The sequence below is a fragment of the Chelonus insularis genome, unplaced genomic scaffold (genome assembly GCF_013357705.1).
Source record: "Chelonus insularis isolate UGA/USDA-ARS -01 unplaced genomic scaffold, ASM1335770v1 contig_568_pilon, whole genome shotgun sequence".
Lineage (NCBI taxonomy): Eukaryota > Metazoa > Arthropoda > Insecta > Hymenoptera > Braconidae > Chelonus > Chelonus insularis.
In genome coordinates this window covers 674697-702278 of record NW_023276647.1, presented here as the reverse complement: position 1 = coordinate 702278, position 27582 = coordinate 674697, and the positions used below count along the sequence as shown (strand labels likewise).

Sequence of the window (27582 nt, the reverse complement as noted above, 5' to 3'; positions counted from 1 at the left end):
GCTCCAATTAAAAAACCATCTTCTGTTGCTCATCTACAAATATTTTTTATTTATTGTAGGTGCCGTATACCTTGTAAAAAATGAAATAAACATCAACAACATCAGCAAATGAAGGAGGCGGGATGTATAATGCACACACCCACCAAAGGCGTGGCTACTGGAGTGATTCACAATATCATCTACCATGAGTTCCAGACCAACATAGAGAAGCTAAACCCGATCTGGGTAGAGGAAGAAACCGAACTGGGATCCGCCTTAACTGTTACTAACAACAAATCAGCAACCGCGAAACACCGTCTTCCTGGTTAAAATAGCATCAAGGTATGAGGAGAAAGATGTTGAGGAAAGCGCAAAGGTGATGCGCAAACGCGACTAACACCACGGTCTACCCAAGATATCGATATAGTTTCTTAACCAGTGGAATCACGAGTACACGTTATCGTACAGATTTGCAAATGCCACTGTCTAAGTGTCAATCTTAAATCCCCCAAGTTATATTGAAATTACATAACACTCATCATTACATAATATTTACTACTGTCACTAATTGATTAATTGACTAGATAAGTAATCTATTTATTCATAGTGGCTTTCCCCTAAATACTAACACGTGATAAATGATCATTTCTAATGGCATTCAAGACTTTTTGATTCTCTAATGACTATAGAAATGAAGCAAGTAGTGGAAAAAGGATGATCAGTGTCAGACATAAGAATCCACATGTGAATCGTGGAAATGGTGACTTGTTTATGTTCTGTCTATAGTTGTTATTGGTTATTGATGTCACTATACTCTTTATTAACTATTTAGTATTTAGTTAATAATTATGTGAAGAATGTTCATATTTTGCAATCGATCTTCTGAGAAGCTTTCCAAGTGATCAGATAATAATTACTGATAAACTGTAGCCAAAAAGATAACAAAAGTCCTGCAGACCTCGGCTCGCAGGAACCTGTTGTAGTTAATTGATCATCACGTATGAGAATCTTTCACTGTTATTATCAGCAATTGAATTGGGAAAAAAATAATGCCAAGGCCGTCGCGTGATTCATACAATGGCGAGCAGAAGCCGCCGTACTCTTATATCTCGTTGACAGCCATGGCAATCTGGTCTTCCAAAGACAAGATGCTACCACTTGCTGAGATCTATCGCTTCATTGCTGATCGTTTTCCATACTATAGGAGGGATACTAGACGCTGGCAGAATTCTTTGAGGCATAATTTGTCATTCAACGATTGTTTTATCAAGGTAAAAATTGAGTTTCTTAATTATGTTGATTCTAAATCCTTTGATCATCAATAAATAAATTTTCTGTTGATTAATCCGATGATTTTCTTATATTTTAGAAAGATAACAACATCTTTACCATTGATAATTATATAATAACTTGTAAGTTAAATATTAGGTATTGATTGGTCTTTAAGAGTTTATGAGTAATCGATGTTTTTATTGCCTTTAATTTAAATCGTATGAGAAAAATGGTCAATAATTGCTTGAAAAGAGCATAAATTAAATTCTCATTGATATCTAGTTTAAAATGAATTATTCGCAATATTACCGATGTATAATATAAAGAAGAAAAGTAGTTATCCAAGTTCTTCATAAATTTTTAATAGATTGTATGTGAATTTTTACTGATGGCTTCAAGTATCATAAGATTATGGCGTATAATAGCATATTTATCATCAAAATATTATTCTATAAACTTTTAAAGTGTATTTTTGTTGTCAATACTACATTGTTATTATCATCTATCATGTCATGCACATATTACTTGATATGTCCCATTACTTGAAATGAGTTGATAATTTCATATTCCAGTAGAAGAGGGGACAAGTCTTTAATAGATAATACAGTTGATCGTCCATTCTAGTTAACGTTCTTATACCTCCTTATCTTCTGGAAAAATAAAAAAAATGATAGTTTATTAATATTTATAATTGTAGACTTTATAAGTGACAGAGAGTATACATTACTTGAACTGATATGCGTAGCGTGATAAACTTGTCGTGAAATTATCTTGTCATTTTAATGAGTCCGCGTGAGTTTTCATCATACCCTGGATGCATGGCAAGTCTGACACGCGAGCAAACTATTATGAAGACATACACTTGTTCAAAAATGCTCTTTTCCGCAGTTTATTGTGATACATTGTTTATAATCAGTATGTAGATGGAAATAATAAAGACTTGTGATGATTAATCATTTATGTAGAATTGAATCTCCAAGGATCTTCAGTAGACTATTGAAAACAAATATCTGTAGAATAAAAAAAAAATTATTAATATTTTTGTAAACTTTTTATATTCAATAAATAATAATTAGATTTTTTCTTCAAATATTACTGAAATTAAATATAATACTTAACAATAAATTATAAACAGTTTGAAGAACAATCTTTTTATTAATTCACGTGATTTTAATGTTTGCACGTTGAAAATAAAATACGTTCAATAATTTTAAAAGTCATTGACATGAACAAATACCAGGGAAATAATTCAATTCTATTTAATTACTAATGAATACAATGTGTGCAATAGCAAACGCAATGTTCTTTTTATTATATCGCCTGTTTAAATTGTAAAGGTAATGTATGAAATAAACGTGAATAATTTACTTTATTTATCAATTGTACATGAAATACATTTTATTATGCAGATGTATTATTTTTTATAGTTCTTCGAATTTCAATAGTTCTTATACGAACTCATAACATAAAAGGACATGGGTTATTATCTACAAATGTAGCACGTGTGAGATTATTAAAAGCGATGGATAATTATGTATGATCAATTGCGAAATGAGAAATATATATAGTGTCGTGACACAACAAGTTGAGCGTGATGTACATGTAAATTCAAAAGTATAAGAAAGATCAAAGGGGTTCTATAAAACCAGAAAAGTTTTAAGTAGCAGCCGTCATATCATGCCTGTTGCCTGTCGAAAAGTTTTACCGCTCAAGAGAATTATTGCACGCTCACGATAAATGTTTCAACTGTAGTTCTAACACAATAATGACACTAGAGAAATATTTTAAATTATTTTAGATTACATTTAATTTGCTATACACATTTCTCTTTAATAATTCTCAACAAGTACAAACGAATTTGTTTTTTTTTTTTCTAGGTGCCACGAAATCCTCATACCCCAGGAAAAGGAGCATATTGGGCTCTTCATCCTGCTGCACTGTCAATGTTTGAAAATGGATCCTACCTAAGACGTCGAAAACGCTTTAAACTTCCAAAAGAAGCTAAAGAAGAAAGTCAGGTGTTGGCTGAGACAGCAGCAAGGTTGGCTGCAAGCAATTCATGTTCTATAACTGATTGTCAAGTAAATCCACTGTTTACCCATCAGTCCCATCATGGAAATTGCTATCAAGATCAAAGTCTTCCTCTGACCCAACGTCAACTTGACTTCTTGAATTTTACATCAAACCTTGCTGGACTTTCTGCCCAGGCTTCTCTAGAAAGTAGATCATTAATGAATGAATCAATGATTTTAGAAGACTCGCCAGCAGCTAAAAAAACTTTAGAATCAATAAAAGATCTATCAAGTCATCATCGAGATTCATTTGAAACGAAGGTAGTGAGACCTAAACCCATGGGTCCTAAGTCATTTAATATTGAAAGCATCATCAAGACCAGCAGTTCGAGCGAACGACGACCTTCTAGGTAATGTATACTTTACTTATAAGTTATAACTACTAGTTAGTAAATACTACTGTCATTGAGTTCAGAGTGGCATAGTAATCTTCATCGTTACCCTTCGCTGAATAAGTGCATGTACTTTGGAAATTGGATGTGGGTGGTCGAAGGGAACAATAGCATACTTCTTTCATGAGCTTCTACTAGAGTTTACATGATAGATGACCATGACATGTGCTTTAAATTATTGATAATTTGATTATTTATTTATAATATGAATATTCGTTGCAGTTTATATTGCAGAAACTTCAATAAATTTTTCGCATATTGAAGTTATCCTTCTGTAAGTGATTGAATAAACAATTTTAATAAATTGCAGAATTCATTATAAAAGCATGTAGACTATCATGAAACTATTTTTTGAACTTGGATAGATGTATTAATGGGTTCTTGGTAGTAAACATTTATTTGTTTATTTAATAAAAACTCAGACTTAAATCGGTAGTTTTATCATGATAGAAAATTGATAAAATTTATCATGTTTGATAGAAGAAAAACTTGAATTAAAATTAATCTGAATTGGAGTAGTCTTCAGTAGGTATGGAGTTATTTTATTATAATTTAATCCAGATTTTTAAATTAAATAAAAAAATAATTTTGTTTTAAACATTACTTTCCGTCCTGTTTGGTATAATAGTAGAGGGTAAAAATTACAGAGAAAAAAATTGCCGTACTTGATAATTCCTAGAAGTAGTAGTGGCAAAGTCTACTTATTCTACTTGAGCAATCATGCTTGATCTAGCAAGCTGGAATTATAATATTTACAAAATTAGCAAAATGATGCTGAACAGAATAAATCAAAACATAAAATACAGACAAACATACTTGGCTATAATTACACTTATTTAGTAGCAAATTTAAATTGACATTTGGGCTTTTTTACTAAACTACACACATTAATCTTTACTTCAAATTCAAAGTTGTCTACAACAATTTATAATCTACTCAGTTTCATTCTGCAATATTGCTTCATAGGAATGCGAGTGTTTTAAAAAAAAATTAAATTTGAAAATGATTGTGCAACAATTCTATTCTTTTATTCCAGGGATGCTGAACTAAATGTCTCTAGTCCTGTAGATATTCCAACAACTACAAGTTTATTACCATGGCCCAACTCTAATTTATATTCCACGGGATTAACCAATCCCTTGAGCTCCTATTCCCTAAATCTTCATCAAGCAGCGGCGGTCTACGCAACAGCTTTGGCAACAGCAAATTTGTTTGCTTCACACCCGTCGTTCCACCAGACTTCTAAAGGACTCCCTGAGGGAGGAGCCTGCGGTCTTACAGCGTCATCCCCGCTTTATAATTTTTATCCAGGAGGGCTACCAAGTTTCTTTCGTCTAGATTCAACTTCAGCTTCCACTTTTTCAACAGGTTTTCAAGAGAATATTGGTTTATCAACATTGACTCTTCCTTCATTACCAATGCCACCATCACTTCAGTTTCCTAAGATTGAAAACTCTAGTATCGAATTAAAGGAAATTACTTCATACACAGGAGAAAATTGTAAAGATTTAACCCCAACGTGATTTGAAATTTGTGTGAACTTTTTTATGGACTTTTAATGCAGTTGATAAAGTGTTCCTTTAACGCACTTGTTTGAAAATTATGGACAACGGTAAAAAAGTGTTCCATACGTTATTAAGCGTTGAAGAAGCATGTAACTACACTTCAGATGAGGCTATACATGAACCTGCAGAATTTTTTTAAACTTCTTTACTGCATATATTTAGCCTGAAACATTCATTAAAAGATCAATAACATGATCTTTTTTCCATCTCAGCTCTTATTGGTTATTTATCTCTGATCATAAAGAGCCGAATGAGAATTTGTGTCGGAAAGAGTTGAATATTATAACCAAAGTAAGTTTTATTGTACATGTGTACATAATAATAAACAAGTGTATGCTGAACTTTCTGTCGTTCTACAATAGACGTCAGATATAGTGCGATATCAATTATTGTTATTTAGCAGTTAAACTACCGGATGGTTAAATCATAAAACCACGAGCTGAGGGCTTTTAATGATACGATTGTTCTTCAGTACTTGGTTTCTTAGAGTTTTTCTTACATGTACTCATCTTTTGTATAACTATTTTAAATGTGTAAGTTTGTAAATGATTCTTTTTATGATCTTTTGTTTTTTAGAAAATCATTTGATTATTAATTTCAAAAATTAATGAGTAATAAAATCTAGCAATCATGATTAATTACTAAGATATTAAAAATAAAATGACTGACACTTCTTTGAAACTCATACTATAATTATAATTTATTTAGATTTTAAATAATAAAAAAAAAAATTTCCAATTAAATTTTTGCAGAATTTTTTTCCTTTAACAAAAAAAAAATATGTACTTAATGTCAAACTGACAATAAACAAAGTAATGAATAATTAATAATTAAATTGTAATTGTGTATTAAATAGATTTAAAATAAAGAAATAAATACTGTTAAAACTAAGAATAATATTGAAGTATTGAAATTAATTAAATATGACAAGACAAAAATTTATTATCTTCAAAAAGTTAAAGTGAAATTAAAGAGTGAATTATTCTTGGCAATTCCTGCAGCACAAAATTGAACATAATGGGACGCTTTAATCAAGAAGAAGAGGGCAAAAAAGTGGAAGCGTCACCTCTTGGAGGGCGAAACTAAAAAGAAAAGTGTTAAGTTAAGTAAAAAGGGGATATAGAGTGAGCAAAAGGTACACGGTAAAGGACGCAATATCTATTAAATTATTCACAGCCAGTTACCAGCTCGTCAGTGAGACCCGCCCTCTTTCAGTTTTTGTCCATCGTATCCATTTACTCGTTTGTCAGGAGGGTCCTTTTCTCGTTATTTTTATTCTTTTACTTATGGTCTTATGACAAAAGTACTCAAGTATTAAATTTTTTACAAGACAAAACTCTCAAAACTTGAATTATTTATTAACTGGCAAAAATTGAATTTGTACTTTCCAAACAACCAATGCTTTTCATTCGTACGTATTTCTATCAATGAATTATTGTTATAATTTTTTCCATTATTAGAAATCCTATTTAAAGCTTTCAGATTATCTATCATTAAATAAAACAATTAATTACTCTATTATTGTTGAATGTTTTTGATTTAAAAACTCTGAATGCCTGAGTTATTTACAAAAAACTAAATGAATAAACCGCAAACTATCGGCACAATCGTTCTTACTTGTTAAATGCATTTATTTCTGATTAGCGAATTGAAAAATTAAGTATTAAGTTTTTCTATCTAACAAAAAGATTATCATTACGCTTGAATTATTATTATATCAACATAAAAAACTTTTGAATTTCTGTAACAGACAAAAACTGCGGAAATTATTTTATGGTTGATATTATGCTATTTACTTACAGCATCATCCTTCATAATAGCTAGAAGTACAGACTGTAGTAAGTTGAATTTATCAATACATTTATCCATAAGTTATAATCAAAAAGTACTTGATATAAATTCGGGTATTGAATCAAAATCAGTCCGTCGATAAACCGCAGATTCGGTTAGGTGTATTATGAAATAAATAAACGATCAGTTGAATAGATTTATAAACTATGTAATCCAGAGCATTTGTGAGGTCTGATCGTTTGATGTTAAAGTCAGATCAATATATTTTTTGTTGAATTATCCGTTGAACCATGGAAACGATTTTGTATAGCTTCTCGCTTTCCGATCACTAATTTGATACTGAAGTCCAAGCAAACTTGAAGAAAAAAAAATACTCTGAAAGAAATAATAATGTTCGACTGGAACATTTGCGTGGGAGCGAATATTTCTTGGGAACTTTTATTTAATTCCACTGCAATCGATATTACTATTGAAGTGCATTTAATGTTGTGGCATCATAAAAATAATGATTGATGAATAATTGTTGTTAAATAAACAATTAAATTGCATAGAATAAAATAATGACACAAGTCATAAAAAGTTGAGTAATTGAGAATCAGTGATTTTACTTTTATGACTTCTTACTGCAAGCAGAAATGTAAGCTTAAATGTCAAAAAGGCAATTTTTCATTTACTATTAAATTTATTTACAACATTTTGTAATCATTGAATATTTTAAATTGTTTGCGAAGCCATCAAGGTTCTGTTCTTGGTGCAATAATTTGTATGAATTCATTGCAGTTGTCATACTCAAGTGTACAGTTCACCCGCATCATTTGTAATCCTCAATCCTTGATGTTCTGACACGTTAATTCATAGTTTCACTGCAATTGTGACATTAATTCAATCGACGAGAAGTCGTCAAGCTGTTGATTGTACACCCGTTGGCATTTCATTCGTCTTTTAGTTATGCCGACTACTCCATCCGCTGTTTTGCTGCTGATGCTAGCTATATAGCTGTTGATGCGATATAGCATGAGAAAACATCTTCCACATATATATTTTAAGAGTAAATTGAACTGATGGTGGTTCAGTGTGGGACAAGCTGTATAAACGAACCAGAAGAACTTGGAGAAAGCACTTGGTGATGGCCGTTGTTCATTTAGCGATTCGCCACGCGCTCAGGGAGCCTCCGGCAGATCCTCATCACTATATGCTTTATATACACCCTATCCACTCACGCTCTGCACACTATACATAAGAATTCTACTCTGCAGTTCTTTTCTATTCACTCAACATGATCGTCATGTTATTTCTATTGGATTAGATCTCCAACATTCCCTCACAACGTGTAATATACCATCAGCGACATTTAATTCAAAACAGTCTGCTCATCCTAACTAATGCAACTGAGATGGCTGTGAAATTGATGATCCCACCAAATCGAGTCAACTTCCGCTCTATGTTTCCTTTATTTTGACCTTAACAAGCCTGAAAAATTCGTTGGGAAAATAATAAAAAATTGTAAGACCACCTTTTGTAACTCATTTCAGCTTTTTTTTCTACTTATTTCCATCAACATAATGGATTTGAAGATAAAAAGAAATAAATATGTTTGTAATATAACAGCATTTGGACGTTTGTAATGGACTGAACATAATTTTGAAGAAGGAAACTTCAATAGGAATCAGTAGGTCAGTTGTTTAAGTAATTGAAAAACTATTTATTGATAATTTTTAAAACTTGAAGACTTTAATTTATTATGAAGTGTGAGATAGTTTATTTAATGATTGAAAAGGCTGGGAATATTACTCCCTTAATGTCTCAAAGAGATTTTTAATTGAAAAGAAACAATAGCAAAAAATTTTAATTCGTGTAATTGTATAGAGAAAGCTATTGGTGTGAATTAGCAGTTAAAGTGGTAGGAGCAATCAATTATAGACAGTTCAGCTTGCAAGAGCACGCGCGAAACAAGAAAAAGAATGATGGAAAAAGAAGATGGAACGAAATAAAGAATTACAAGTCAATGATCGAAAAATTCTGCGAGAATATCGGCTCGAGCGTATCCGTGACAAAATGAATTGTTGATGCTTTCGCACACGATTCAATATTAAAAAAATCTACTTCAATTTTTTCCATATTTTTAATTGATTATTTTCCATCAATGTAATATGGAAAAAAGTTAATCAAATCCTTTACAATTGCACTACTATTTAATTCTGTTCGTGCACTCTAACGTAACTCGACTTCACATTTTTTTTATTATTATTGTTATTATCATTATTATTATTATTATATCATTGTAAGAAAATTATTTAAAAGCTTTGAATGATTTAATCGACAGAAAACAAAGGAATAAAAATATTCCTCAATACTATTAAAGTTATTTAAATATAAAAATTGAAGTAATTTAGAACAATTATTTTACTTTTTTTCTTTTATAAAAGAAAAGGAAGTCGATAAAGATTTTCATAATTGTTTAATAATTTCTTAATTAACTCTACTTTACGAGAACTCACAATAAAACAAGATCACTAAAAATAAATGATTTAAAAAAGAAATATTAAATTACTCATTAAATAACATTTTTTGACAAGATCAACTGATTAATTTCTGCGGAAAAAAATAAAACTAATCAAGATTCAAATAATTACTTAAGGGGAGCAATAAATCAGAAGAAAGTGTCATTTAGTACATGAAGCCTTTGTATTTTCCTTTTATTTCATAAAAATTCTTTCGTAGTAATATGTAAGATTTGAAGTCGCCACGAGGCACGAACAGAATAAATTAATAAGCGGATGAATTAATTATGTCGAAGCACGCTGACGGTGTGCGTATACACATAAACAGTAGCTGAGTGTTACTGGTAGCTAGCCCTCATCAACCTTGGATAACAATCTAAGAGTATGAAAACCGAAGTAAAATGTGTATGTTCCTCGCGGAGAACACCAGTATTTACTTTCCCCATGAGTCTGTATACATATGCTACGACATACAGCTTAGCTACTGCTTCTCATTTGCTCCACGATAGTTACATTCATACGTGGCAAGTCGAGTGCACATCGTATCGCTGTATAAATACACCAAGAACCTAAGAAACTAACACTTAAACGTCTGAAGGCGCGCGTCTAATTTAGTGCTACCAAACATGCACATTATTTGCATAATTACACGGCTCGATAAACACTCGTTTCTGTTTTCCTGGAGCCACGAGTATAGAGGCCATTATTCTCCCTTCATGTCCAAGTTCGGGCCAAGCCATAGAGAAAAGTCTCGAGTTTGAATGTAGAAACTTCCCAATATAATGGTGATATCTGGGAAAAATATAACAGAATTAATAATGGAAAAGGAAGAGAAGAGAGTTTAATAAAAATACATAAAATATCGAATTCTCAGAAAAAACTTGCAATGAAACTTACTGAAACCTAAACACATACATGATCAATCATATAATATTTTTTATGCTTTAGTTAATGATAATTTATGAAGTAAACTTGTTTATCAGTACAATAGTATAAAAGATCACTTATTACTTATACAGTAATTTTCTATATGCACTATTGAATAAATTATTACTCAGCATACATTGTGTAGAGTTGATAATTGGAATTATTAGGATGCGATTTCGAAAAAAAAAATTGATAATATCATTTCCCGAGTGAATTAGTCGAAAAGATTGTGTAACAGTATTATTTACTTATAGCATTTGAAGTAAGACACATAGTAATTTCTTTTCGAGCCATTAAGGAAATTATTACTGCGAACATACAATGTATAACATATTCATGAAGGTAAAATACTATAAATATGAAATTTCTAAAAGACGGATCACATAATTTTCCTTATTAGGCGTATAATCACTGCTAGCTAGAATTATGAAATCATATATTTTATCATTAGAACTTGAGAAGATTCTACAGCTATTCTATTTAGAAACTGTTCGAAAATAATTATTTTACATTGTAACAAATTGGTAATTGAGCATCATTAAAAAGAGAATTTCGAGATGATGGATCAGGTAATTTCTTGTCTTATTAAAGCTAACAATAAGATGATGTAATTTTTTTATTCATAGAATATTTAGCAGATAACTAAGTTATTGTAGAAATTGATGTATTTAAATTGATTATTAAAATGTACAAAGTGAATAAAGAAGACTACTCGGTATGGAAAAAAGTAATAGACTTTGCATTAAACTTTTCATCCTGGCTTTCAGTTAATCTCTGATAATACATACATAAACTTATATTTAATCATTTAGATTGAAACATAGTAAAAAAAAGCATTACCTTTGAAATGAAAAGCAATCATCAAAATCAAGAGTTTCAGCCAAAGTTTTGGATTAAAACCAGTCAGTTTTCCAGTCATAAAAATAATGGACAGCTCAAATTAAGTTTCAGCAACTATCAACTGACTTTGAACAAAAAACGTGCCCAAAATAATCTTCTCCTCCTTTGTGTGAGTATATTAGATAATAATTTAGATATTAAGAATGATTAAGTGAAAATTGGATGAGTTGTCCAAGATAAGTCTGAAAAAAATTAATAAAATAATTATGTTGGAAATTTATTTAAATAAAATTAATAAAATTTACCTTTTGTTCTGCTGTGTATGCTGATTGTCAGGTCACGGATGCTTGCGTGTAAATGTCTACCGTGGGTAAAGTTAGATACGGAGAGGAGCATCTTGATTAATTACAGTAAGAGGGTCGACAAAGTTGAAGGAAGCAAGAAGACATATTGCTGTATCTTGCTAGGAAATACACATAGATGTTGAGATGGGGGATGTTAGTATGTTTATGGTTAATTCTTATGCCCAACTATTGACTATATATGTCGTGTATGTAATTGGTATACTCATATATGCATATAGAGATACCTTCGAAGTGCTCGGAGATTGAGGGATGTTATTTAGCAAGCGGTTAATATTTCAAACGACTACAGTAGCGGCAAATGATGTCCGTTGAATACTCTTACATTATACGGTCTTTTTGTTCTAACCGTTACTTACATTACTTATATTTAAACGCTAGTCAAACGAGTACGTTTAACATCTGCTGCTTCATCTCTTACCTACTCACTGTTCTTGTGTAAGATTCAAATACTTTTAATGCATTTCTAATAGTCTTCTGGTATATTTTTCTTAGAAAAAGAAAGATTCATTCTTAAAATTATAGAACAATGTTTCCATGAAGGAAAACATTTTTTGAAAACTGCTAATGACTTTTGTTACACCTGTTTCTGTGATGAATAGAATTTTTAGGTTTTTACAATCGATCATATTAATGATCCTTAAATTATAGTCTTAATTAGTAGGTAATTTTCAATTTCGAATAAAATAATCGTTTTTTACATTCAAGAATAAAGATGTTCTTTTTTCTCAGAAAAAATGAATTTAAACTGATTTGAAAAGTAAATGAAATTTTTTTTCAATAATTCATCATAATAATCCGCAAATTATTATTTAATTAATTCAGTATTTATTATAACCAAGGAAGCATCAAAATTCCTTTCTATATTTGAATCTGAAATATCCTAATTAGTATTCTTATTTAATGAATAAACATTTTTAATTCATTTTTGAATAGTATACCACTATATACCTTTCTGTATTGTTAATTTCGTTAATGATCAGCGAATGATTTAATCAATGAATAAATTCTTCAAGTTACTGGAGTTATCAAAGACATTAAAAATAATTTATTTTATTTTAAATCAACGTTTTGTTGTAATTATTCATTTTAAGATTTTGATTAATAAACATTTAGAACTACCGTTAAATACAGAGTGCATCTGTTTCTAATGTACAATTTTTGACAGTTTTTCTACTAGGGTTTTTATAAAGCAAAATACGTTGATGTATTATCGTGCAAAATTATATTGAATCGAATGAAAAAAAATCTATTTAACTACATAAACCATAAACGTTTACAACTTTTGATTGACATGACGGAGGGAAGTATCTAAAAGTCAGATAATCTTTTATAGAGCGTGCAAAATGATGCGTAAAGGGATGGTATTGCATTCAGGATAAATAATAGTGTAATATGACTGTGATGAGACACCACATAGAAGGGGAAATAAACGTTCCCATAAACGTTGACCTCCGATTAGCTATACAAGGGCAATTGAATGTAATTTTTCTAACTAGTATGACATGCCTATCTATTGATTATATACATTAGACAACAAATTAAAAATGATAATCACTAATGGTGTAATCATGTTTGCAGAAGAACTTGTATCATCTTAAATTTTTGTTTATCATATCTAGTTAAAGACAATTTATCGTTTTATCAATAATTGAATATTCATCATAAATATAATTAATTGATTTATAGTAATGATATTAGAAATAATCATCAACTTTTTTCACAATAAAACTACTCCAAAAACGTTAAGTGGTTTTTTTAAAGGAAATTCTTGTACATCTTATACTCTTTGATAAAACAAATTATTCTCAAGCCTTATTTAAATGTAATTATGAAGAAAAAAATTGTTCTATTTTTTTTTCTGAGCATGTGTGGTCTATCATACAAAAATTCTAGTTGTTATTCTAATGAAAAAAACATGATAATGTAGCATATCTGTGAAGAGCAAGTTAGTCTTGAGATAGTCTTAGTACTTGTAATACTAGTAATCAAGCAAGTAAAGCCGTAATGTTTATACTACGCGTTATACGGTAGATTCGCAGTGCTCATCTCCACTCCCTGAATAAGATGAAAGACTTGTCGTAGTTAGTGAAACCCACGCGATTATAATTGCACGACGTAAGCGGATGGAAGTTCATCTTTATTTTCTCACAGAGTACTTCCCACCACGCCTTTAAATCCAGAGATTCTAATACTCTTGTCATCACGGTAAGAGCTGTCAGCCTTGTGGGATAATTCTGTCAGGTGACTATTTATTCAATTATTCTTGAGATTAATTTCTTTGAAATTTATTTCATAATTGATCGTTCAAATGCTACTGCACTTTTGGAGATCATCTATTGACAGCTTCTGCTGAGTATCTGAAAGAAATAATTTAATAAATAAAGTAACAAATAACAATAGATAATAGTAGATTAATTATTTAAATGCAATATTTAGACTTACTTTTTAATAAAAATGTTAGATGAAACTATTTTTTTTTAGTGTTCAGTTACTTCATAAAAAAAAAATAAAGTTAGTGATAAAAGTAGAATTTTTTCATCGATAAAAGCTTTTAGTTGTATATACAAATACACAGAATAATTTCTTATTCCATGAAAAAATAGTTATACAAATTCTCTGTGACAATATTTTCAAGAGGATGAATGAAATGACATAAATTTTTCTTCGTGTAAATTTTCCCACAAGCAATAAGTTTTATTTTCTCATATATTATGTTGAATATATACACGAGGGTGTGGTTAACGCTCACCGAAAAGATAAAAGACTTGCAAGAATACTATACAAAAGTAAGGATTTAAATGCATTATTTAATAAGTAACAATTAAGCTTCCGCGTTCTACATAACTCAAGATATATGTTTAATAATCATAAACATTTTCATCTGCATCAAGCCTGACGATTTTCCGGAAACCAACATAAGAGAACAATGACCCTTGCTACATCACATATTCTTTGTATTATTCTTATACAATTTAATTTTCTTACTACTATGTACTTCATAAACTTTGCATATATGTTTTTCTTTTACAACCATATTGGAATCAAGAAGCGTTACAACTCGTACGATAGCAGCTCGTGTCTCGTAATTTTTTTTTGTAATATTTTATTATTTAAAAGTACTGTAATTATTCAACAAGCAGAGTGAATAAGGGCATCACATGGTCAATGATAACCAATAGTTCTATACATTCATACTCGATTATTTCTTTTTTTTACCTCACTTTACTACCGCGAATTAAAGGGTGGAGTCCTTTTTTTAGTCATGGGCATTTGCGTATTTGGTTTTAGCCCTGTAATTATTATTTATTCGTTGAATTTTATTTTAAAATTTCATGTGAATACATTTTCGTTCGATACTGCTGTCCACTTGAACCGCAGGTTGATACGAAAAAAGAGTATTATCAATTTTTACTACAATTCATTGTATTTTTAGTTTGACCCCTCACTACATTGGTGCTTATTGAATATATGATAATATTCAATTTATATAACTTTGTCCACTTCCGTAAAAATATTGTGAGAAAAATATGTCATTAAATTTTGAGTAAGCCATATGTGCTTTTTACAGTTGAAATTAAAATTTTAATATTTGAAAATATTAGTTGGTAAAGATTTAGCAGATGAATAAAAATTGAAATTCATTGATAATTAAGAGATTAAAGAATATCATGATTATTTGTAAAATTGCTTCATCAATTCTTTCGTTATTACTGTGCTAATTACAGTTTACTGGCCGTTTAATTGTTGCTCACTTCATAGGAGACCAGCTCGTATTTGAAATGTAATACAAAGTAATTTGAATAGTAATAATTATCAAAGATAAATATCAGTACTATTATTTTTAATTACTCGATAATGATGAAATTAATTATGGTTATGGTTTACTACTTCTATTAAAAAATCCAAATTTTTTATTAGAAACTTTTTTCATGGTTATTTCAATTATTCAATTATATAAAAAAAATCTTTATAATTTTTTTATAATCCACTGATAACTCAAGAACTTGAAATGGTTATTATTTTGGAAGAAAATAAATAAAAATTGTTTTTTCTGTTACACATATTTCAGATGATGAATTATTAAGAAACCGTTGAACTTCTGAATAATGTACCTTATGTGTTTTCAGTTTAAGAAATAAAAACATTTTTATTTTTAAGCCGGATATCAATTTAATTGCAATTGAATAATAAAATTAATTAAAAAATTTCTTTATATAAAATATTTTCTATCAATATCTTCTTCATCGAATTTTCGTTAAGAAAAGAAACATTTCTTTTAATTGTCAGTTATTCGTTAACTTATGCTTCAAACTTATAATTTATTTCCATTCAATATTTCAATCGATGAATTATAACTTCAAGTAACAAAAAAAGTAAAAAAAAGCTACTATCAAATTACTATCAAGATCGAAGTAATTGTGTATTCGAATCGAACCCATTAATCATTTTATACTTGTTGGATTTTTTTTATCAAGAAATGTATTGTTATTTACAGTCAATATTACTATCAATTTCAACAAAAGAGTAAATAAAATATAACATATAAGTTTTGGTTTTATGTCTATATGTCTATATTAAAATATAGTAATAATTGAGATCAAGAAAAAACTTATTTTTAAACATATGACTTAGTATATTGCAGATACCAAGTCAAGATAATCTACCATATACTTAACACCCTCTGTGTGGTGCTTGAATGAATTGACAGTAGAAGAGTCGCTTGAAGAAGGCCAGATGTACAACGAAACCAATTGTAAATTGACACAGTACAGAGAAGACTTCGACTTGGACAATAGAAGTGACCACATCCTTGCCGCACGCAATTTCATTGTCGTCGAGTTCGCTTTTTTCTTATATTATTGCCAATGCACGACAGCTTGAAGTCTTTGCAGCTAAACCAACGGCCCTCCAAGTATAACAATATAACAAGAGTTTTAGATATTGGCGTGTGTTCGAAGAGTATTCACGACCGGAAGCGTCGGGAACCACTTCCGATTATACTCGCAACATCTCGTTATCCTTAGGAAAAAAAATCGAGATTTGCGTGAAAATATTTCAACTTTTGTTGATACACCAATAGAATTCCGGTCGTGTATTTTTTCAATAAAAACCATCAATAGCTGAGATTATATTTTCAAAGATCATCTTCAGGGAGAGTTTATTGAAGAACGGATAACTGTGGTCACACGAAAGCTTAAAAAACAAACCAATCCACTTGCAGAAGAATCTTTTATGCTCTGAAATACAAAAGGAGATGCATCAGATATAATACAACGGATTGACAAAATTATATATTATGATCAACCAAGGTCAAAGTCTCATTTTATAAAATAATATTTTAATGTACTGCCCACAAAATGATGCAAAAATTGCTAGTCTATTCAGAAAAATTTCACTTTCTAAAATCAGACAGTGAATTCTGACAGGATATTCAATTAAAAGAAAAGATACTCACGAATAAGGAAAAAATAATCAGCATGACAAGTGAAGATCATTGTAGTCGAAATTCAGCCCCTTATCAATAAATAATGAATATAAAAAGAAAAATGTTTATTCAAAAAATTAATTGAAAATTATTCAAATTTGATAATAACATAGCAAACCCAACATTTAAAACAAAAAATATAAACATCATATAATTTTCGAGTACCGTTTCTAATTAATTAAATTAAAAATTTTTATAATTAATATAATATTCTTGATAAACAAGAACATAAAGCTTCGAAAATAGACTTGTAATATTGCTAATATATATTATTAAATTCTTTTTGTAGTTTCATTCTGATAGAACGTAAGCCAAAACTATTAAAAAGTCTACATTAAAGTAAATTTATTGATATCAGCCTAATCTTATTTTATGATAAATTTAGTGGTATTTTAATTTTTTAAGTTGTTCGAACGTCGTACAAAGTTTAAATCGACATTTTATGCACTCGTCCATCACGATTGCTTGATAAAATTATTCGAGGATGATCGTGATCAAGAGCATTAATAACTACTGGAATCGGGGCATAAATTTTCGTGGATTCCTCAAGAGTGAAGCCTTGAACCGGTGCGATCGTACGCATCATGCGATGTATAATATTCTCTGGATGATCTCAGAGTGAAGAGTATTGCAGGTGTGATGCTTTCATGATGATACCCTTTTTATTTTTCATTTAACACGAAACTCATATAATCTTTGCTATCAATGTCTGCTTTAAAAGAACCGAAAGGGAAACAAAATTTAAACAATTAACACAGATGACGGCAATGCTGAATGAAAAATTTATGAAATTGCAGAGTGATTTTTAAATGCAATTTTTAAACGTTCAGAATTATTCTTCGCGTGCAAATGATTACAGAGCGTTGGGAATTGTACCGACGAGTGCACTGCTTATTCGCATATTTTAGCTACCGTTTCACAAGTACTATACTGAATACTGTTCGTATTCTTGTCGAGTGATGAAAGCTTGCACGCCGCTACAAAATAATGAAATTAATAGCGCCGAAAGATGTTTAGAAGCGATGAGTTCCGTTTCGTTTCGCTTTACGTGTTGATTAGTGGATAATTTTTATATAATTCACATTTTATTGTGACTAATACATCCAACTCAACATTTGTAATCACTAAAATGTTTTTCATAGTGAGGTAATTCTTATTAATAAGAAGTTTGCCCTCTAAATATTTAAATTACAGAATATAAAATAAAACTTAACTTTTAACTGCAAAATAATTTTTTATCATTAGGATTCCCCATGTTACTTAGAATAACAGTGAAAGGAAAAATATTTATTATTTATTGACAATTGTTTGGGGTTAACTCACCATCACAGGGACCAAGCTTCTTTCATCCAGATTTATATTTATTTACCCTTTGAATAGATGTTTATTCAACAAATCTAAAATGCAAATAATCACTATGTATAAAGAATTTAAAATAAGTTATTTATTACTTACAAGTGTAAATTAATTAGTATTAATTAATCGAATACATACATGTATTATCATGAGAAACTCTTCTCCACCTCACAATGACGTATACGACAATAAAAAGGCGCGCAATTACACTAGTACTGCGTTGATCACGAGAACATTATTTATATTTTTTTATTTATCTTCGGTTATAATTAGCTACTAAATTACAATATTCATTAAAATTTAGGAAAAAATATTAAAAATTCTTTCTGATTTAAGTTAATTTATGAAAATTCGAAATTCTTCGTGCGTAGATTTTGGGTTCGAGACATTCCGGAAGTGATGATTGATCAAACCAATGAAGCGTAAACAATCAAAATGGCAGACAGACGTTGACGCGGAATGACGCGTACTCTTTCAGAACTTGTAAACAGAGTTCTAAAAGTAAATAAAAATACAAATTATCGAAAATTGGTTTACAAAAACTATCAATTTAGATAATTTTATATTTTATCTATAAATCATGTAAGGTTATAATATGAATTTAATAGACTTTATCAGTGTATTACTCAACCTTCATTGACAAAAAATGATAGGCACTTATGTTGCATTTTTGAGGTGTGAAGGACCAATTTCTGAGGTGTAAAAGGCACAGGGTGATCCCCAGGTGGCTGACGGACGGTCTCTAATCGTGGGCAGGCGGAAAACAAGCGCGATGAGTTGCCAGTTTTGCGGGTGTGTATGTCTCAGATGATCTACCTGTTATTTAAAAGAGTACAAGACTACATGAGAAACAAAGATGAACGAGAGAATTCACCATGGCATCAACAGGGGGTATTCTTGTGAATGAGCTGCATCTTGACTTGTATGGTCTTCGGCGATGTTATTGGGAATAAAACGAAGTGAGAATGTAAAAAATAAATAAAGGATAAGTTGAAAAAAGGTAAGACAAGAATTATTTAATTGTATAATAAAACCATCGTCATCTACTAAAAGTGCTGAGCAGCATTGACAAAATAAATAAACTATAAAAAATTATTAAAATTGACTATTTACAATTTTAATGACTGAGCTTTAATTTATTTTTATTTTCATTAATTTTTTATACATTGACATGTTTCTTTGATCTTTATCTGAAATGAATTTAAAAAAATTGATTTTTAATTTTCATTTATACGAATAATTGATGAATCTTATTTCTATAATCACAGATTATTAATTGAATCAAATAATACAAATATAGAGCTCAGCTCAAAAGACTTATTAAAATAAAAATAAGATTAAAATTTTTGTACATACAACAGTTAATAATATCTTCAAGTAATCTTTAATCAAATCTCTCCATTTTTTGTCCTCAATATAGCATTTTCATCGTGTGGATCACGGCGCCAAACGCAAGATTTAGAAATAATTAATGTAAATTACACACGGTTGTGCTACTGGTTATGCAAATCAAGCTGGAGTCTTAACATTTGTGTACTGGTTGTCATATAGGCTTTGGAACGAGGTTGAGGAAGAAACGTTGATCTTTACGTTGTCAAGTAGGAGAAGAAAGTGTACGTATTACACACATATGTGACGAGAGTAGAGATGCCCGAGGCAATCTTACAATATAAACGCATTCCAACATGGCAGAATAAGCGTGCGGAATTATACTGAGGTATTATTGTTGTGGATTTTATTTTTTTTCAGATTTCCAATGTATTTATTAACGGTTTGATTACTATGTTTGATCCTGTCATCAGATTTCCTTTTTTCAGATATATAAAATTTTCTTTAGGTTATTATTGACACAATTTATCATTTTGTATTCATTCAATTAATATTTCTGTCAGTAATAAGAATATTTATAGCGTATCTATTCATTAATTATTATTCAGTATGAGTAACGTAAGGATATTATTGAATGATTCTTAAATTTTTAAAAAGTCAACTAGTATCAAAAAATAAATTAAAACGATTTAAAGTATATTTTATCAAAAGGGAAATATCAAAAAAAAAATTTTCTACATATTTTGCGTCAAAATTATAGACCCATGATAATACAAATTAGAAAATTTAGTAAAATACCATAATTTCTATGAAAAAATATCTTCTATCATCGTATATTAGTGGTCAGTTATGCAGTATTCATCTTCGCGACCTGAAGGCACAAAGAAAAAGCTCCTTTATGCTTAGCCGAACACCTCAGCCACCGCACTAAACAGACGTGGCTCGTATAATTTATGAATTATTATTTTGCAGTATAATGTTGGCTGTTCTTCCATCCCTCTACGCTGATACATCCACGATTTTTACCTTTGTGGTACATATAATAGTCAGTACTACTAGTCAGCAAGAAAAAATCTCAACTATACACAGATGCATAATATTACACATAACATTATGAAGAATCAAAACTGGGCCGCGTATTATAATTGTGCTCATCCTACTAGTAAGTAATCTTTATCTACCTCTTATTCTTCCCGTCAATAAATCCTTTCCCGAATGCTCGCGTGTCTGATAGATTAAAATAAAGTAACAGAAGCCACACGTAGAGCGCAAAGAGAGTGATTATTTCCGGATGCTATTAAATGTCGTGTTAGGAATGATTGTAATTACCTTATAGAGAACTGAATAAATAATGTATTGAGTAGAAAATTATGTTAGAAATTGTTGTGGTGAGAAATCGATAAAAAAGTGTTCAATTGAGAAAAAGTATTTGATAAGTAAATTTTCTCTCATTATGTCGATGATTATATACATTTAATATACGATTCAGAAAGAAAATTAAAAGGTTTTTTAATTTAAATGTAGATTATTTTCTATGGACTTGGATAAGATCTGAGTACATTTATTATTACATGTAACTGGAAGTCATTGCTATTAAATGGTTTTTATCATCTTATGTACTTTAAGATGTAATTTATCCTAGATAAAATCAGTCTTTCTAAAAAACAATTACCATTTAATGTTATAACTTGAATTAAAAATTATTTTTCATCGTAAAATATATTTTATCAATTAATATACTTGAATTACCAGTACTTGTATTCAGTGTTTTTTATTTAATTTAAAATATAAAAAAAAGTAGATAAAGAATATAAATGATGTAAATCACGATAAGCATGAAATAGGCTAAAAAACAAATATGATGAAAAACCAAAATAATAATCTTTCATGGTTTATGTAGGAAGTCGGTTCGTGAAGGGGACAAATTGGAGTCAAAAGGTGATTATTGTCTACAATATGGAACAGAAAGCAAGAGTAGCCCCCAATAGGACACGCCAGTGTATTTTGCAGCACAGCGACGAGACATTGTAGACATGGTTAAGAAACGACGCGAATATAAGGAGAGAAAAGGAGAAAGAATCTAGAGAGCGCGGGAAGGTGTAAGGTAAGCTCCATCCGTGGCTCAGAGCCTGGACTATCCTATAATTACGAGTAACTCAGCCACATTTGCGTTGATCCGACACCTTAAAGATAGCATTTAGCGGCCCCTTTCATCTCCGCGGCAAACAAACCAATTTATACCGCAGGCCGTTTTGTGCCAGGACGAGGGGACGTGCTCCGCCCCAAACTATGAGTTGGATCCATCTTTTACTATCTCCCACATCATTCCCCATCACATTTTCTCTCTCTTTCGGTCATCCTGACCTTTTTCTTCCTGATGACTTTCCCCTGGAATTACTACTCGATAATTTCTCGCTCACATTCATGTCACTTTGCTAAGTTATACCTCAAGTGTTAATTAATTGTCTGCATCAGCAGGTATACCTGCTGCTTTTAAGGCTGCTTCTTTCTCCTCTGACGCTTTTAGGTGTTTGGGTCATTTGTTCTCATGCTTTCATTGATTTTAACATTCTTCCAATGCGTTTAATAGACTCTGGTGCGTCCCAAGTGTGCATGTTACAAGCCCGAAACAGTTTATGCTTTCTCATAACTACCCTGTATTTAACCAAAGTGGTATGTATACTATACTCAAAGCCGCGAGGCAACCTCGAAACTTTACCTATGTTTGTACTTTATTGTCTTGTTGTGAACAAAAGACATTTTTGTGGCTAATTACATATTCAAATTAAATATTGATAATAGTTTTTTAATACTTTTTTTCAGTAAAAGAATTTTAATGAACCTTTTTCAATAAAATTTAAGTGTGAGAGAATGTCAATGATCTCATAATAAATCTAGTTTGAAGAAAAAAACAGTTTCTTTTATCATAAAGTAATTTTTTATAATAAAGAAAATAGTCTATAATGTATATTGTTTACAGTCTTTTTCAATATATTCTACTCTCAGATACTTTAGATAATCTATCAGAGTTTCTGTTTGAATGTTTATGATTATTGAAGTGAATATTCAAGAACTGTAAGTATATAACGTTGAATTGGTCCCGGTCGTTACCGATCCGTGGAAAATAGTTTTATGCTCGTGGTATACGTCCCACAAGTCTTAGCTGATGGTTTTCATAGCATGGCCGCCCCCTTTCAACGAGTCCTTCGCGGTGATTCCGCGAGAGGCGGACCCTTGAACGAAGCGAAAAACAACAAGAAAGGGAAAAGGAGAACAAGTATGAAGAGAAAAGGACAAGGATGCTCTGAGATGAAGGTGAGAGAAGTCGTGTTTTAACGGTCGTTTCGTCCGTTTCTCGCGCCTCAATCTTCTTTCTTCTTCGCCGACGCTACCATCTTCCACAGGTATTGCCGATACTCTCACTTTACGATGTCCGCAGAATCTTTAAAATATCCAACAGTTTTAACTCTTCCATGATCCAGCTCCCTTAGATGTGTTATTTTTTTCATTCTTCCTTTTTCTCTTGGTTTATATAGGCCATTGTTAAAGACAACCTTATATTCACCACTAGTGTTTCAGAGTCATTTGTTGAGTGAAATGTACAGAAAATTCGTCCTACTTGAAGCTTTGACTCTCGTAATATACTTTAGAGTTTAATATTCGCGCACTTCCAACTGCTTGTGTTTCTCCATCGCGACGGTAACATCATAAACCGACCGGTTTTCCTTCTTCATCATTATTATGTCTACGATGAACTCTGCGCAGAGGAAACAGTGAATTATTTAGGTGTTATGTTATTGAATATAACAACAGTCTTACTGAAGTTTATTTATATCCTCTGGAATATAAAACAAAGTGCGGAGTTATTAAAATATATTACTCTTCTACATGCATTCACATAATTTGCTAATTTCAGATAAAAATAAATAGGATTATTAGAGTCAATGTTTATATAATAATTAAACTTTTTATCTACTTTGGGTTTTTCTGATTCCAATTCTATTTGAATATTTGATAAAAACTTGATTAAATTAATGGTATAGCTAGAAGCCGTGTGTATATATTAATTAGATTTCTTTGTCTTGTTCTGCTAATTTCTTTTTTTTTTCTCGTTAAATATGAGAAAAAAAATTAGATAAATATAAATAGCGATATTATACAAATCTTTATGTAATAATTACACTTTTTTATCTTGTCTTTTTTTATTTATATTTGTTTCATTTAAATATTTTTATTCAATTATTTAAATGAGCCCACCTATCAATGTTTCTCTAATTAAATACGCGGTTGAATTATGTCTTTTCCAACCCAAAAATAAATATGAACTTTCAGTAGTCAGTTTATTACTATTTTTAGCTCCATTTTTTATGCTGAATATTTTTTAAAGTTATTTTATATCGAATTTTAAAATTAAAATGAACACGAAACCTTTGAAAAAAATACTCTGGCAATTTTACACAATAGCAGAAGTTAAATAAATAAGTTTGTACAAGTAAATATATCTAACAATCGCACGAATACCTCAACTTTATGCTCTTACATAAATGTTTATAAATGCTAGAGTTTAAAGTTATCGTGACTGCTGAATACCAAACTGAAATAGACTAATTTTTGACATTATTATACTCTGTTACATACCACTCTTCTGAATGCATATCGTGGTGACTTAACAATTTAAGCGATATTGTCACCACTTTAAATTGGATGTAAATTACCCTTCATTATTCTTAACACACAAAAGCATATATATTTATTTATACCTGAGTTTGTGTATATTATTTAAATCGATACCCTCTTGAGCTTCAACAAAGTATTGTGTGTGAGGATGCACTTTTTGGTCTTTTTCAAAGATATCCATTCACTCAATAGGTGAAGAAACAGGTGTGAGATATCATTAGTCAAAAATACCGCCCACAGAACAAACAAATTCTTCCCTCAAACTGTTACCTTGTCAGACCGTAAGGTGTTAAACCTATAAAGCGGCCCAGCCCAAAGAAATTCACTGAACCTTTTCTAATCATGAGTTGCTTTTCTCAGTATGGAATATTGTTTTTCTCAAAAGAAAATTTTCAAGTTAAGTGGCTAAATAAAAGAAAGAAAGCTTGTTTAGAAGTATGATAATCATGAACTATCTTATACAATAAAAGTTTAGTGTTCTAGAGTTGAAGTTAGAGTGTTGGTCTAAAGTTGATGCTTTTTAGCCAAAAGGAACCGTGACAAGGATGGCAGTTAATTTTATTCTTTTCGCACAGACTTAAAATTCATTCTAGTCCTCGCACGTTTGTTCCAGACAATGGTGATGGCTCTGGGGTGGTCGTGCACCCAGTCAAAGAAATCGAAGAGATCCTAGAGAAAAAGTATCGGATGGGAAAGAATCCCGTCACGGGTTCAATTTCAAATTGATTAGTTTCTTTTACTTCTTAAAAAAAAAAAAAATAGAAAATCAGCTTTGGGATATATATAAAATTTCCATGAAATTCATTACTAATGTTGATTCTATTTCTTTAGAATATAATTTTTATGGTAAAAAAAATACAAACATTGATTTTCTAAATCTAATTAAAAATAACAACATTTAATCTTTTAAATGTATAATTTCAATCTCAACTCTCTCATAAACTACTGTAGATTAAATAAAATAATTTTCTTCTATAAAGAGACGTATATAGTATATAATATTTTTTACAAGGAATCAGACTAAAGTACTGTTAGTTAAACGATTACTTAAAGGCGTGGTTAATGTGATAATAATAGGTACTATGAGACTTGCGCAAGTTTCAGTTAAAATAAGAAAAAATTTAACTGTTTTCATTTAATATAAATATATTATACATAATTACAAAAATCATTAGCTTGATCTTTTTCATCATAATAATTTATTATTCTTTTTATTTCGTAGATACGCTGCTGGAAAAAAGTTTGGATGGTCATCTATACTTAAAAACATTTTTTTTCTCATTACTAATTGATTTACACTTATCTCACATCAAATACATAAATTTTATTGATCCTAAAAAGACGAGTAATATAGCAAAAATAGCCCCGACTTATTTATTTTTTAATGACTAAAAAATTTTTACTACGATCATTACTCGTATGTATTATTATTTTACAATAATTTTTGTTAAATATTCATACGGAATCTATGCTAAATTATCTCTAGAACTGTTTGACCAGTAAAATATGCAAAACACTTCTTTATTGAATTCCATTGCTTAATTATGATATTAGATAAAAAAATTATTTAATAAAAAATACTTTCACTTATTATATTGTTCAGGAATACGACATTATAATTTAACGTTTGACTTGAAATATTACGTCAACACAATTTGTTGGTTTCTTCAAATCACTTCCGTTAAGCAAATTTTCGATCCATGTTTCTGAGTGGGAATTACGTGTGTGTATATAGACATGCCTTGTTACGCTTTCTCACCGCGATAAACTATTAAATTCGCTCATCTAATCACGTTGATAATCATAATCGAGAGTAAAAGTCAATTTCCCCGGCTCATCCTTTTTCCAGCGGCAGCGTTTGATCTTCCATCCAAGACAGTCTCTCTCATCATACATCGTTGATTTACATTTTTTATAAGCCCCCGGATTTATTTATAGTTTTATATCATGTCCATACCCCTTTTGCGTGTTTCTAATCTTTGTAACACCCACTGTCGAACACAAGTTGACCCATCTTCTCAAGATACTCATAGGCGTCTCATTATATATTTTATTTTTTCAGTTTGATCATCATCATCATCCTAAAATCACATACTAGTCTATCTGCTACATCCAACACGGTTATTCAATTAAATCTCTATCTGATTTCTCTAGTTAGAAAAGATTCTATTAACATTATTGTTCATGAGGAGTAACAATTAAATGGTACTTCAAAGCATAAAAAGTTTAATTATGTCAATTTATTATTAGTTTTTATTAGTCTTCACTTATACCATATTTCTATTTTATTATCTGATAGAAAATATTAATAGAAATTTGTAAATTATTTTCTTCAGATCTATTAATTCCAATTTCTTCTTGTTTCAGTTGTGATTTCATCTCAAGTCAGTGGTTATAGTTGAGGAATGATTGGAAGTTTTAGTTCAATTTATCTCGAGAAATTCAAGACTGACTTTTGTATGTGCTATAAATCATGCAAATTTAGTATGGTGTTTTTGTATACATAACTTGTATATTTTACTCGATAATTCGCATTTCATACTCCCTGGACGAAAGAATAAGTTACTGAGTATCTTTATGAAACCTGTCCACGAAATCAGCCGCCTATGGCTGGAACAGACTGATGTTTAGGTTGTTTGACTTGGCGGTCCGACAGCGCTCTGTAATTATCTCGCCTGGCATGTAACTGCCTGCCCAGCTGTATTACTGTCCGATCCAGACGAGCCGCCGAACAATATTCCTTCCAAAAATGTTACTAACCGTCGTGTAAAAATACACCAAAGGTGTACCTAAGTCAGTTAAAAAATTTCGAGGTTTCACGAGATTTTTTTTTTATTCGCCAGAGTCATCAAAAAATTATCCAAAATAAATATTCGCTAATAATTATCCGTTATTATATGCCTCACACGCTATTCTATTTATTTTTATTTACAATATATTTTATTACATTAATACAAATGAATAATTAATATGCAAATAAAAGCAGACTTTTATTATTCATTGACATGAGTATCTGTTAGAGAATCTTTCA

At 30.2% G+C, this 27582-nt stretch overlaps 1 protein-coding gene and 3 long non-coding RNA genes across 4 annotated transcripts in view; 2 read left to right on the top strand and 2 right to left on the bottom strand.

The window, feature by feature from the left end:
• Positions 1 to 18850, bottom strand: part of LOC118070282 (uncharacterized) — a 48479-nt gene extending 29629 nt beyond the window's left edge. The window contains exons 1-2 of the long non-coding RNA XR_004690740.1: positions 18684 to 18850; positions 18513 to 18586 (exon numbers count right to left, since the gene is read on the bottom strand). This is a non-coding gene — a long non-coding RNA (uncharacterized lncRNA). The remainder of the gene's footprint in view (positions 1 to 18512; positions 18587 to 18683) is intronic.
• LOC118070281 (fork head domain-containing protein FD4-like) lies at positions 339 to 5438 on the top strand. The gene is made up of 3 exons (XM_035088809.1): positions 339 to 1250; positions 3129 to 3673; positions 4752 to 5438. Exons 1-3 carry the CDS (start codon positions 1029 to 1031, stop codon positions 5236 to 5238), a joined length of 1254 nt encoding a protein of 417 aa, XP_034944700.1. The 5' UTR covers positions 339 to 1028; the 3' UTR covers positions 5239 to 5438.
• Positions 1632 to 12326, bottom strand: LOC118070284 (uncharacterized). The gene is made up of 5 exons (XR_004690742.1): positions 11645 to 12326; positions 11340 to 11581; positions 10222 to 10364; positions 1979 to 2261; positions 1632 to 1901 (listed from the first exon to the last, which is right to left on the bottom strand). It is a non-coding gene; the product is annotated as an uncharacterized lncRNA (long non-coding RNA).
• Positions 18851 to 18994: 144 nt separating the features above from the next.
• LOC118070259 (uncharacterized) lies at positions 18995 to 21976 on the top strand. The gene is made up of 5 exons (XR_004690737.1): positions 18995 to 19127; positions 19221 to 19545; positions 19966 to 20262; positions 20847 to 21036; positions 21775 to 21976. It is a non-coding gene; the product is annotated as an uncharacterized lncRNA (long non-coding RNA).
• The last annotated feature ends 5606 nt before the right edge of the window (positions 21977 to 27582 follow it).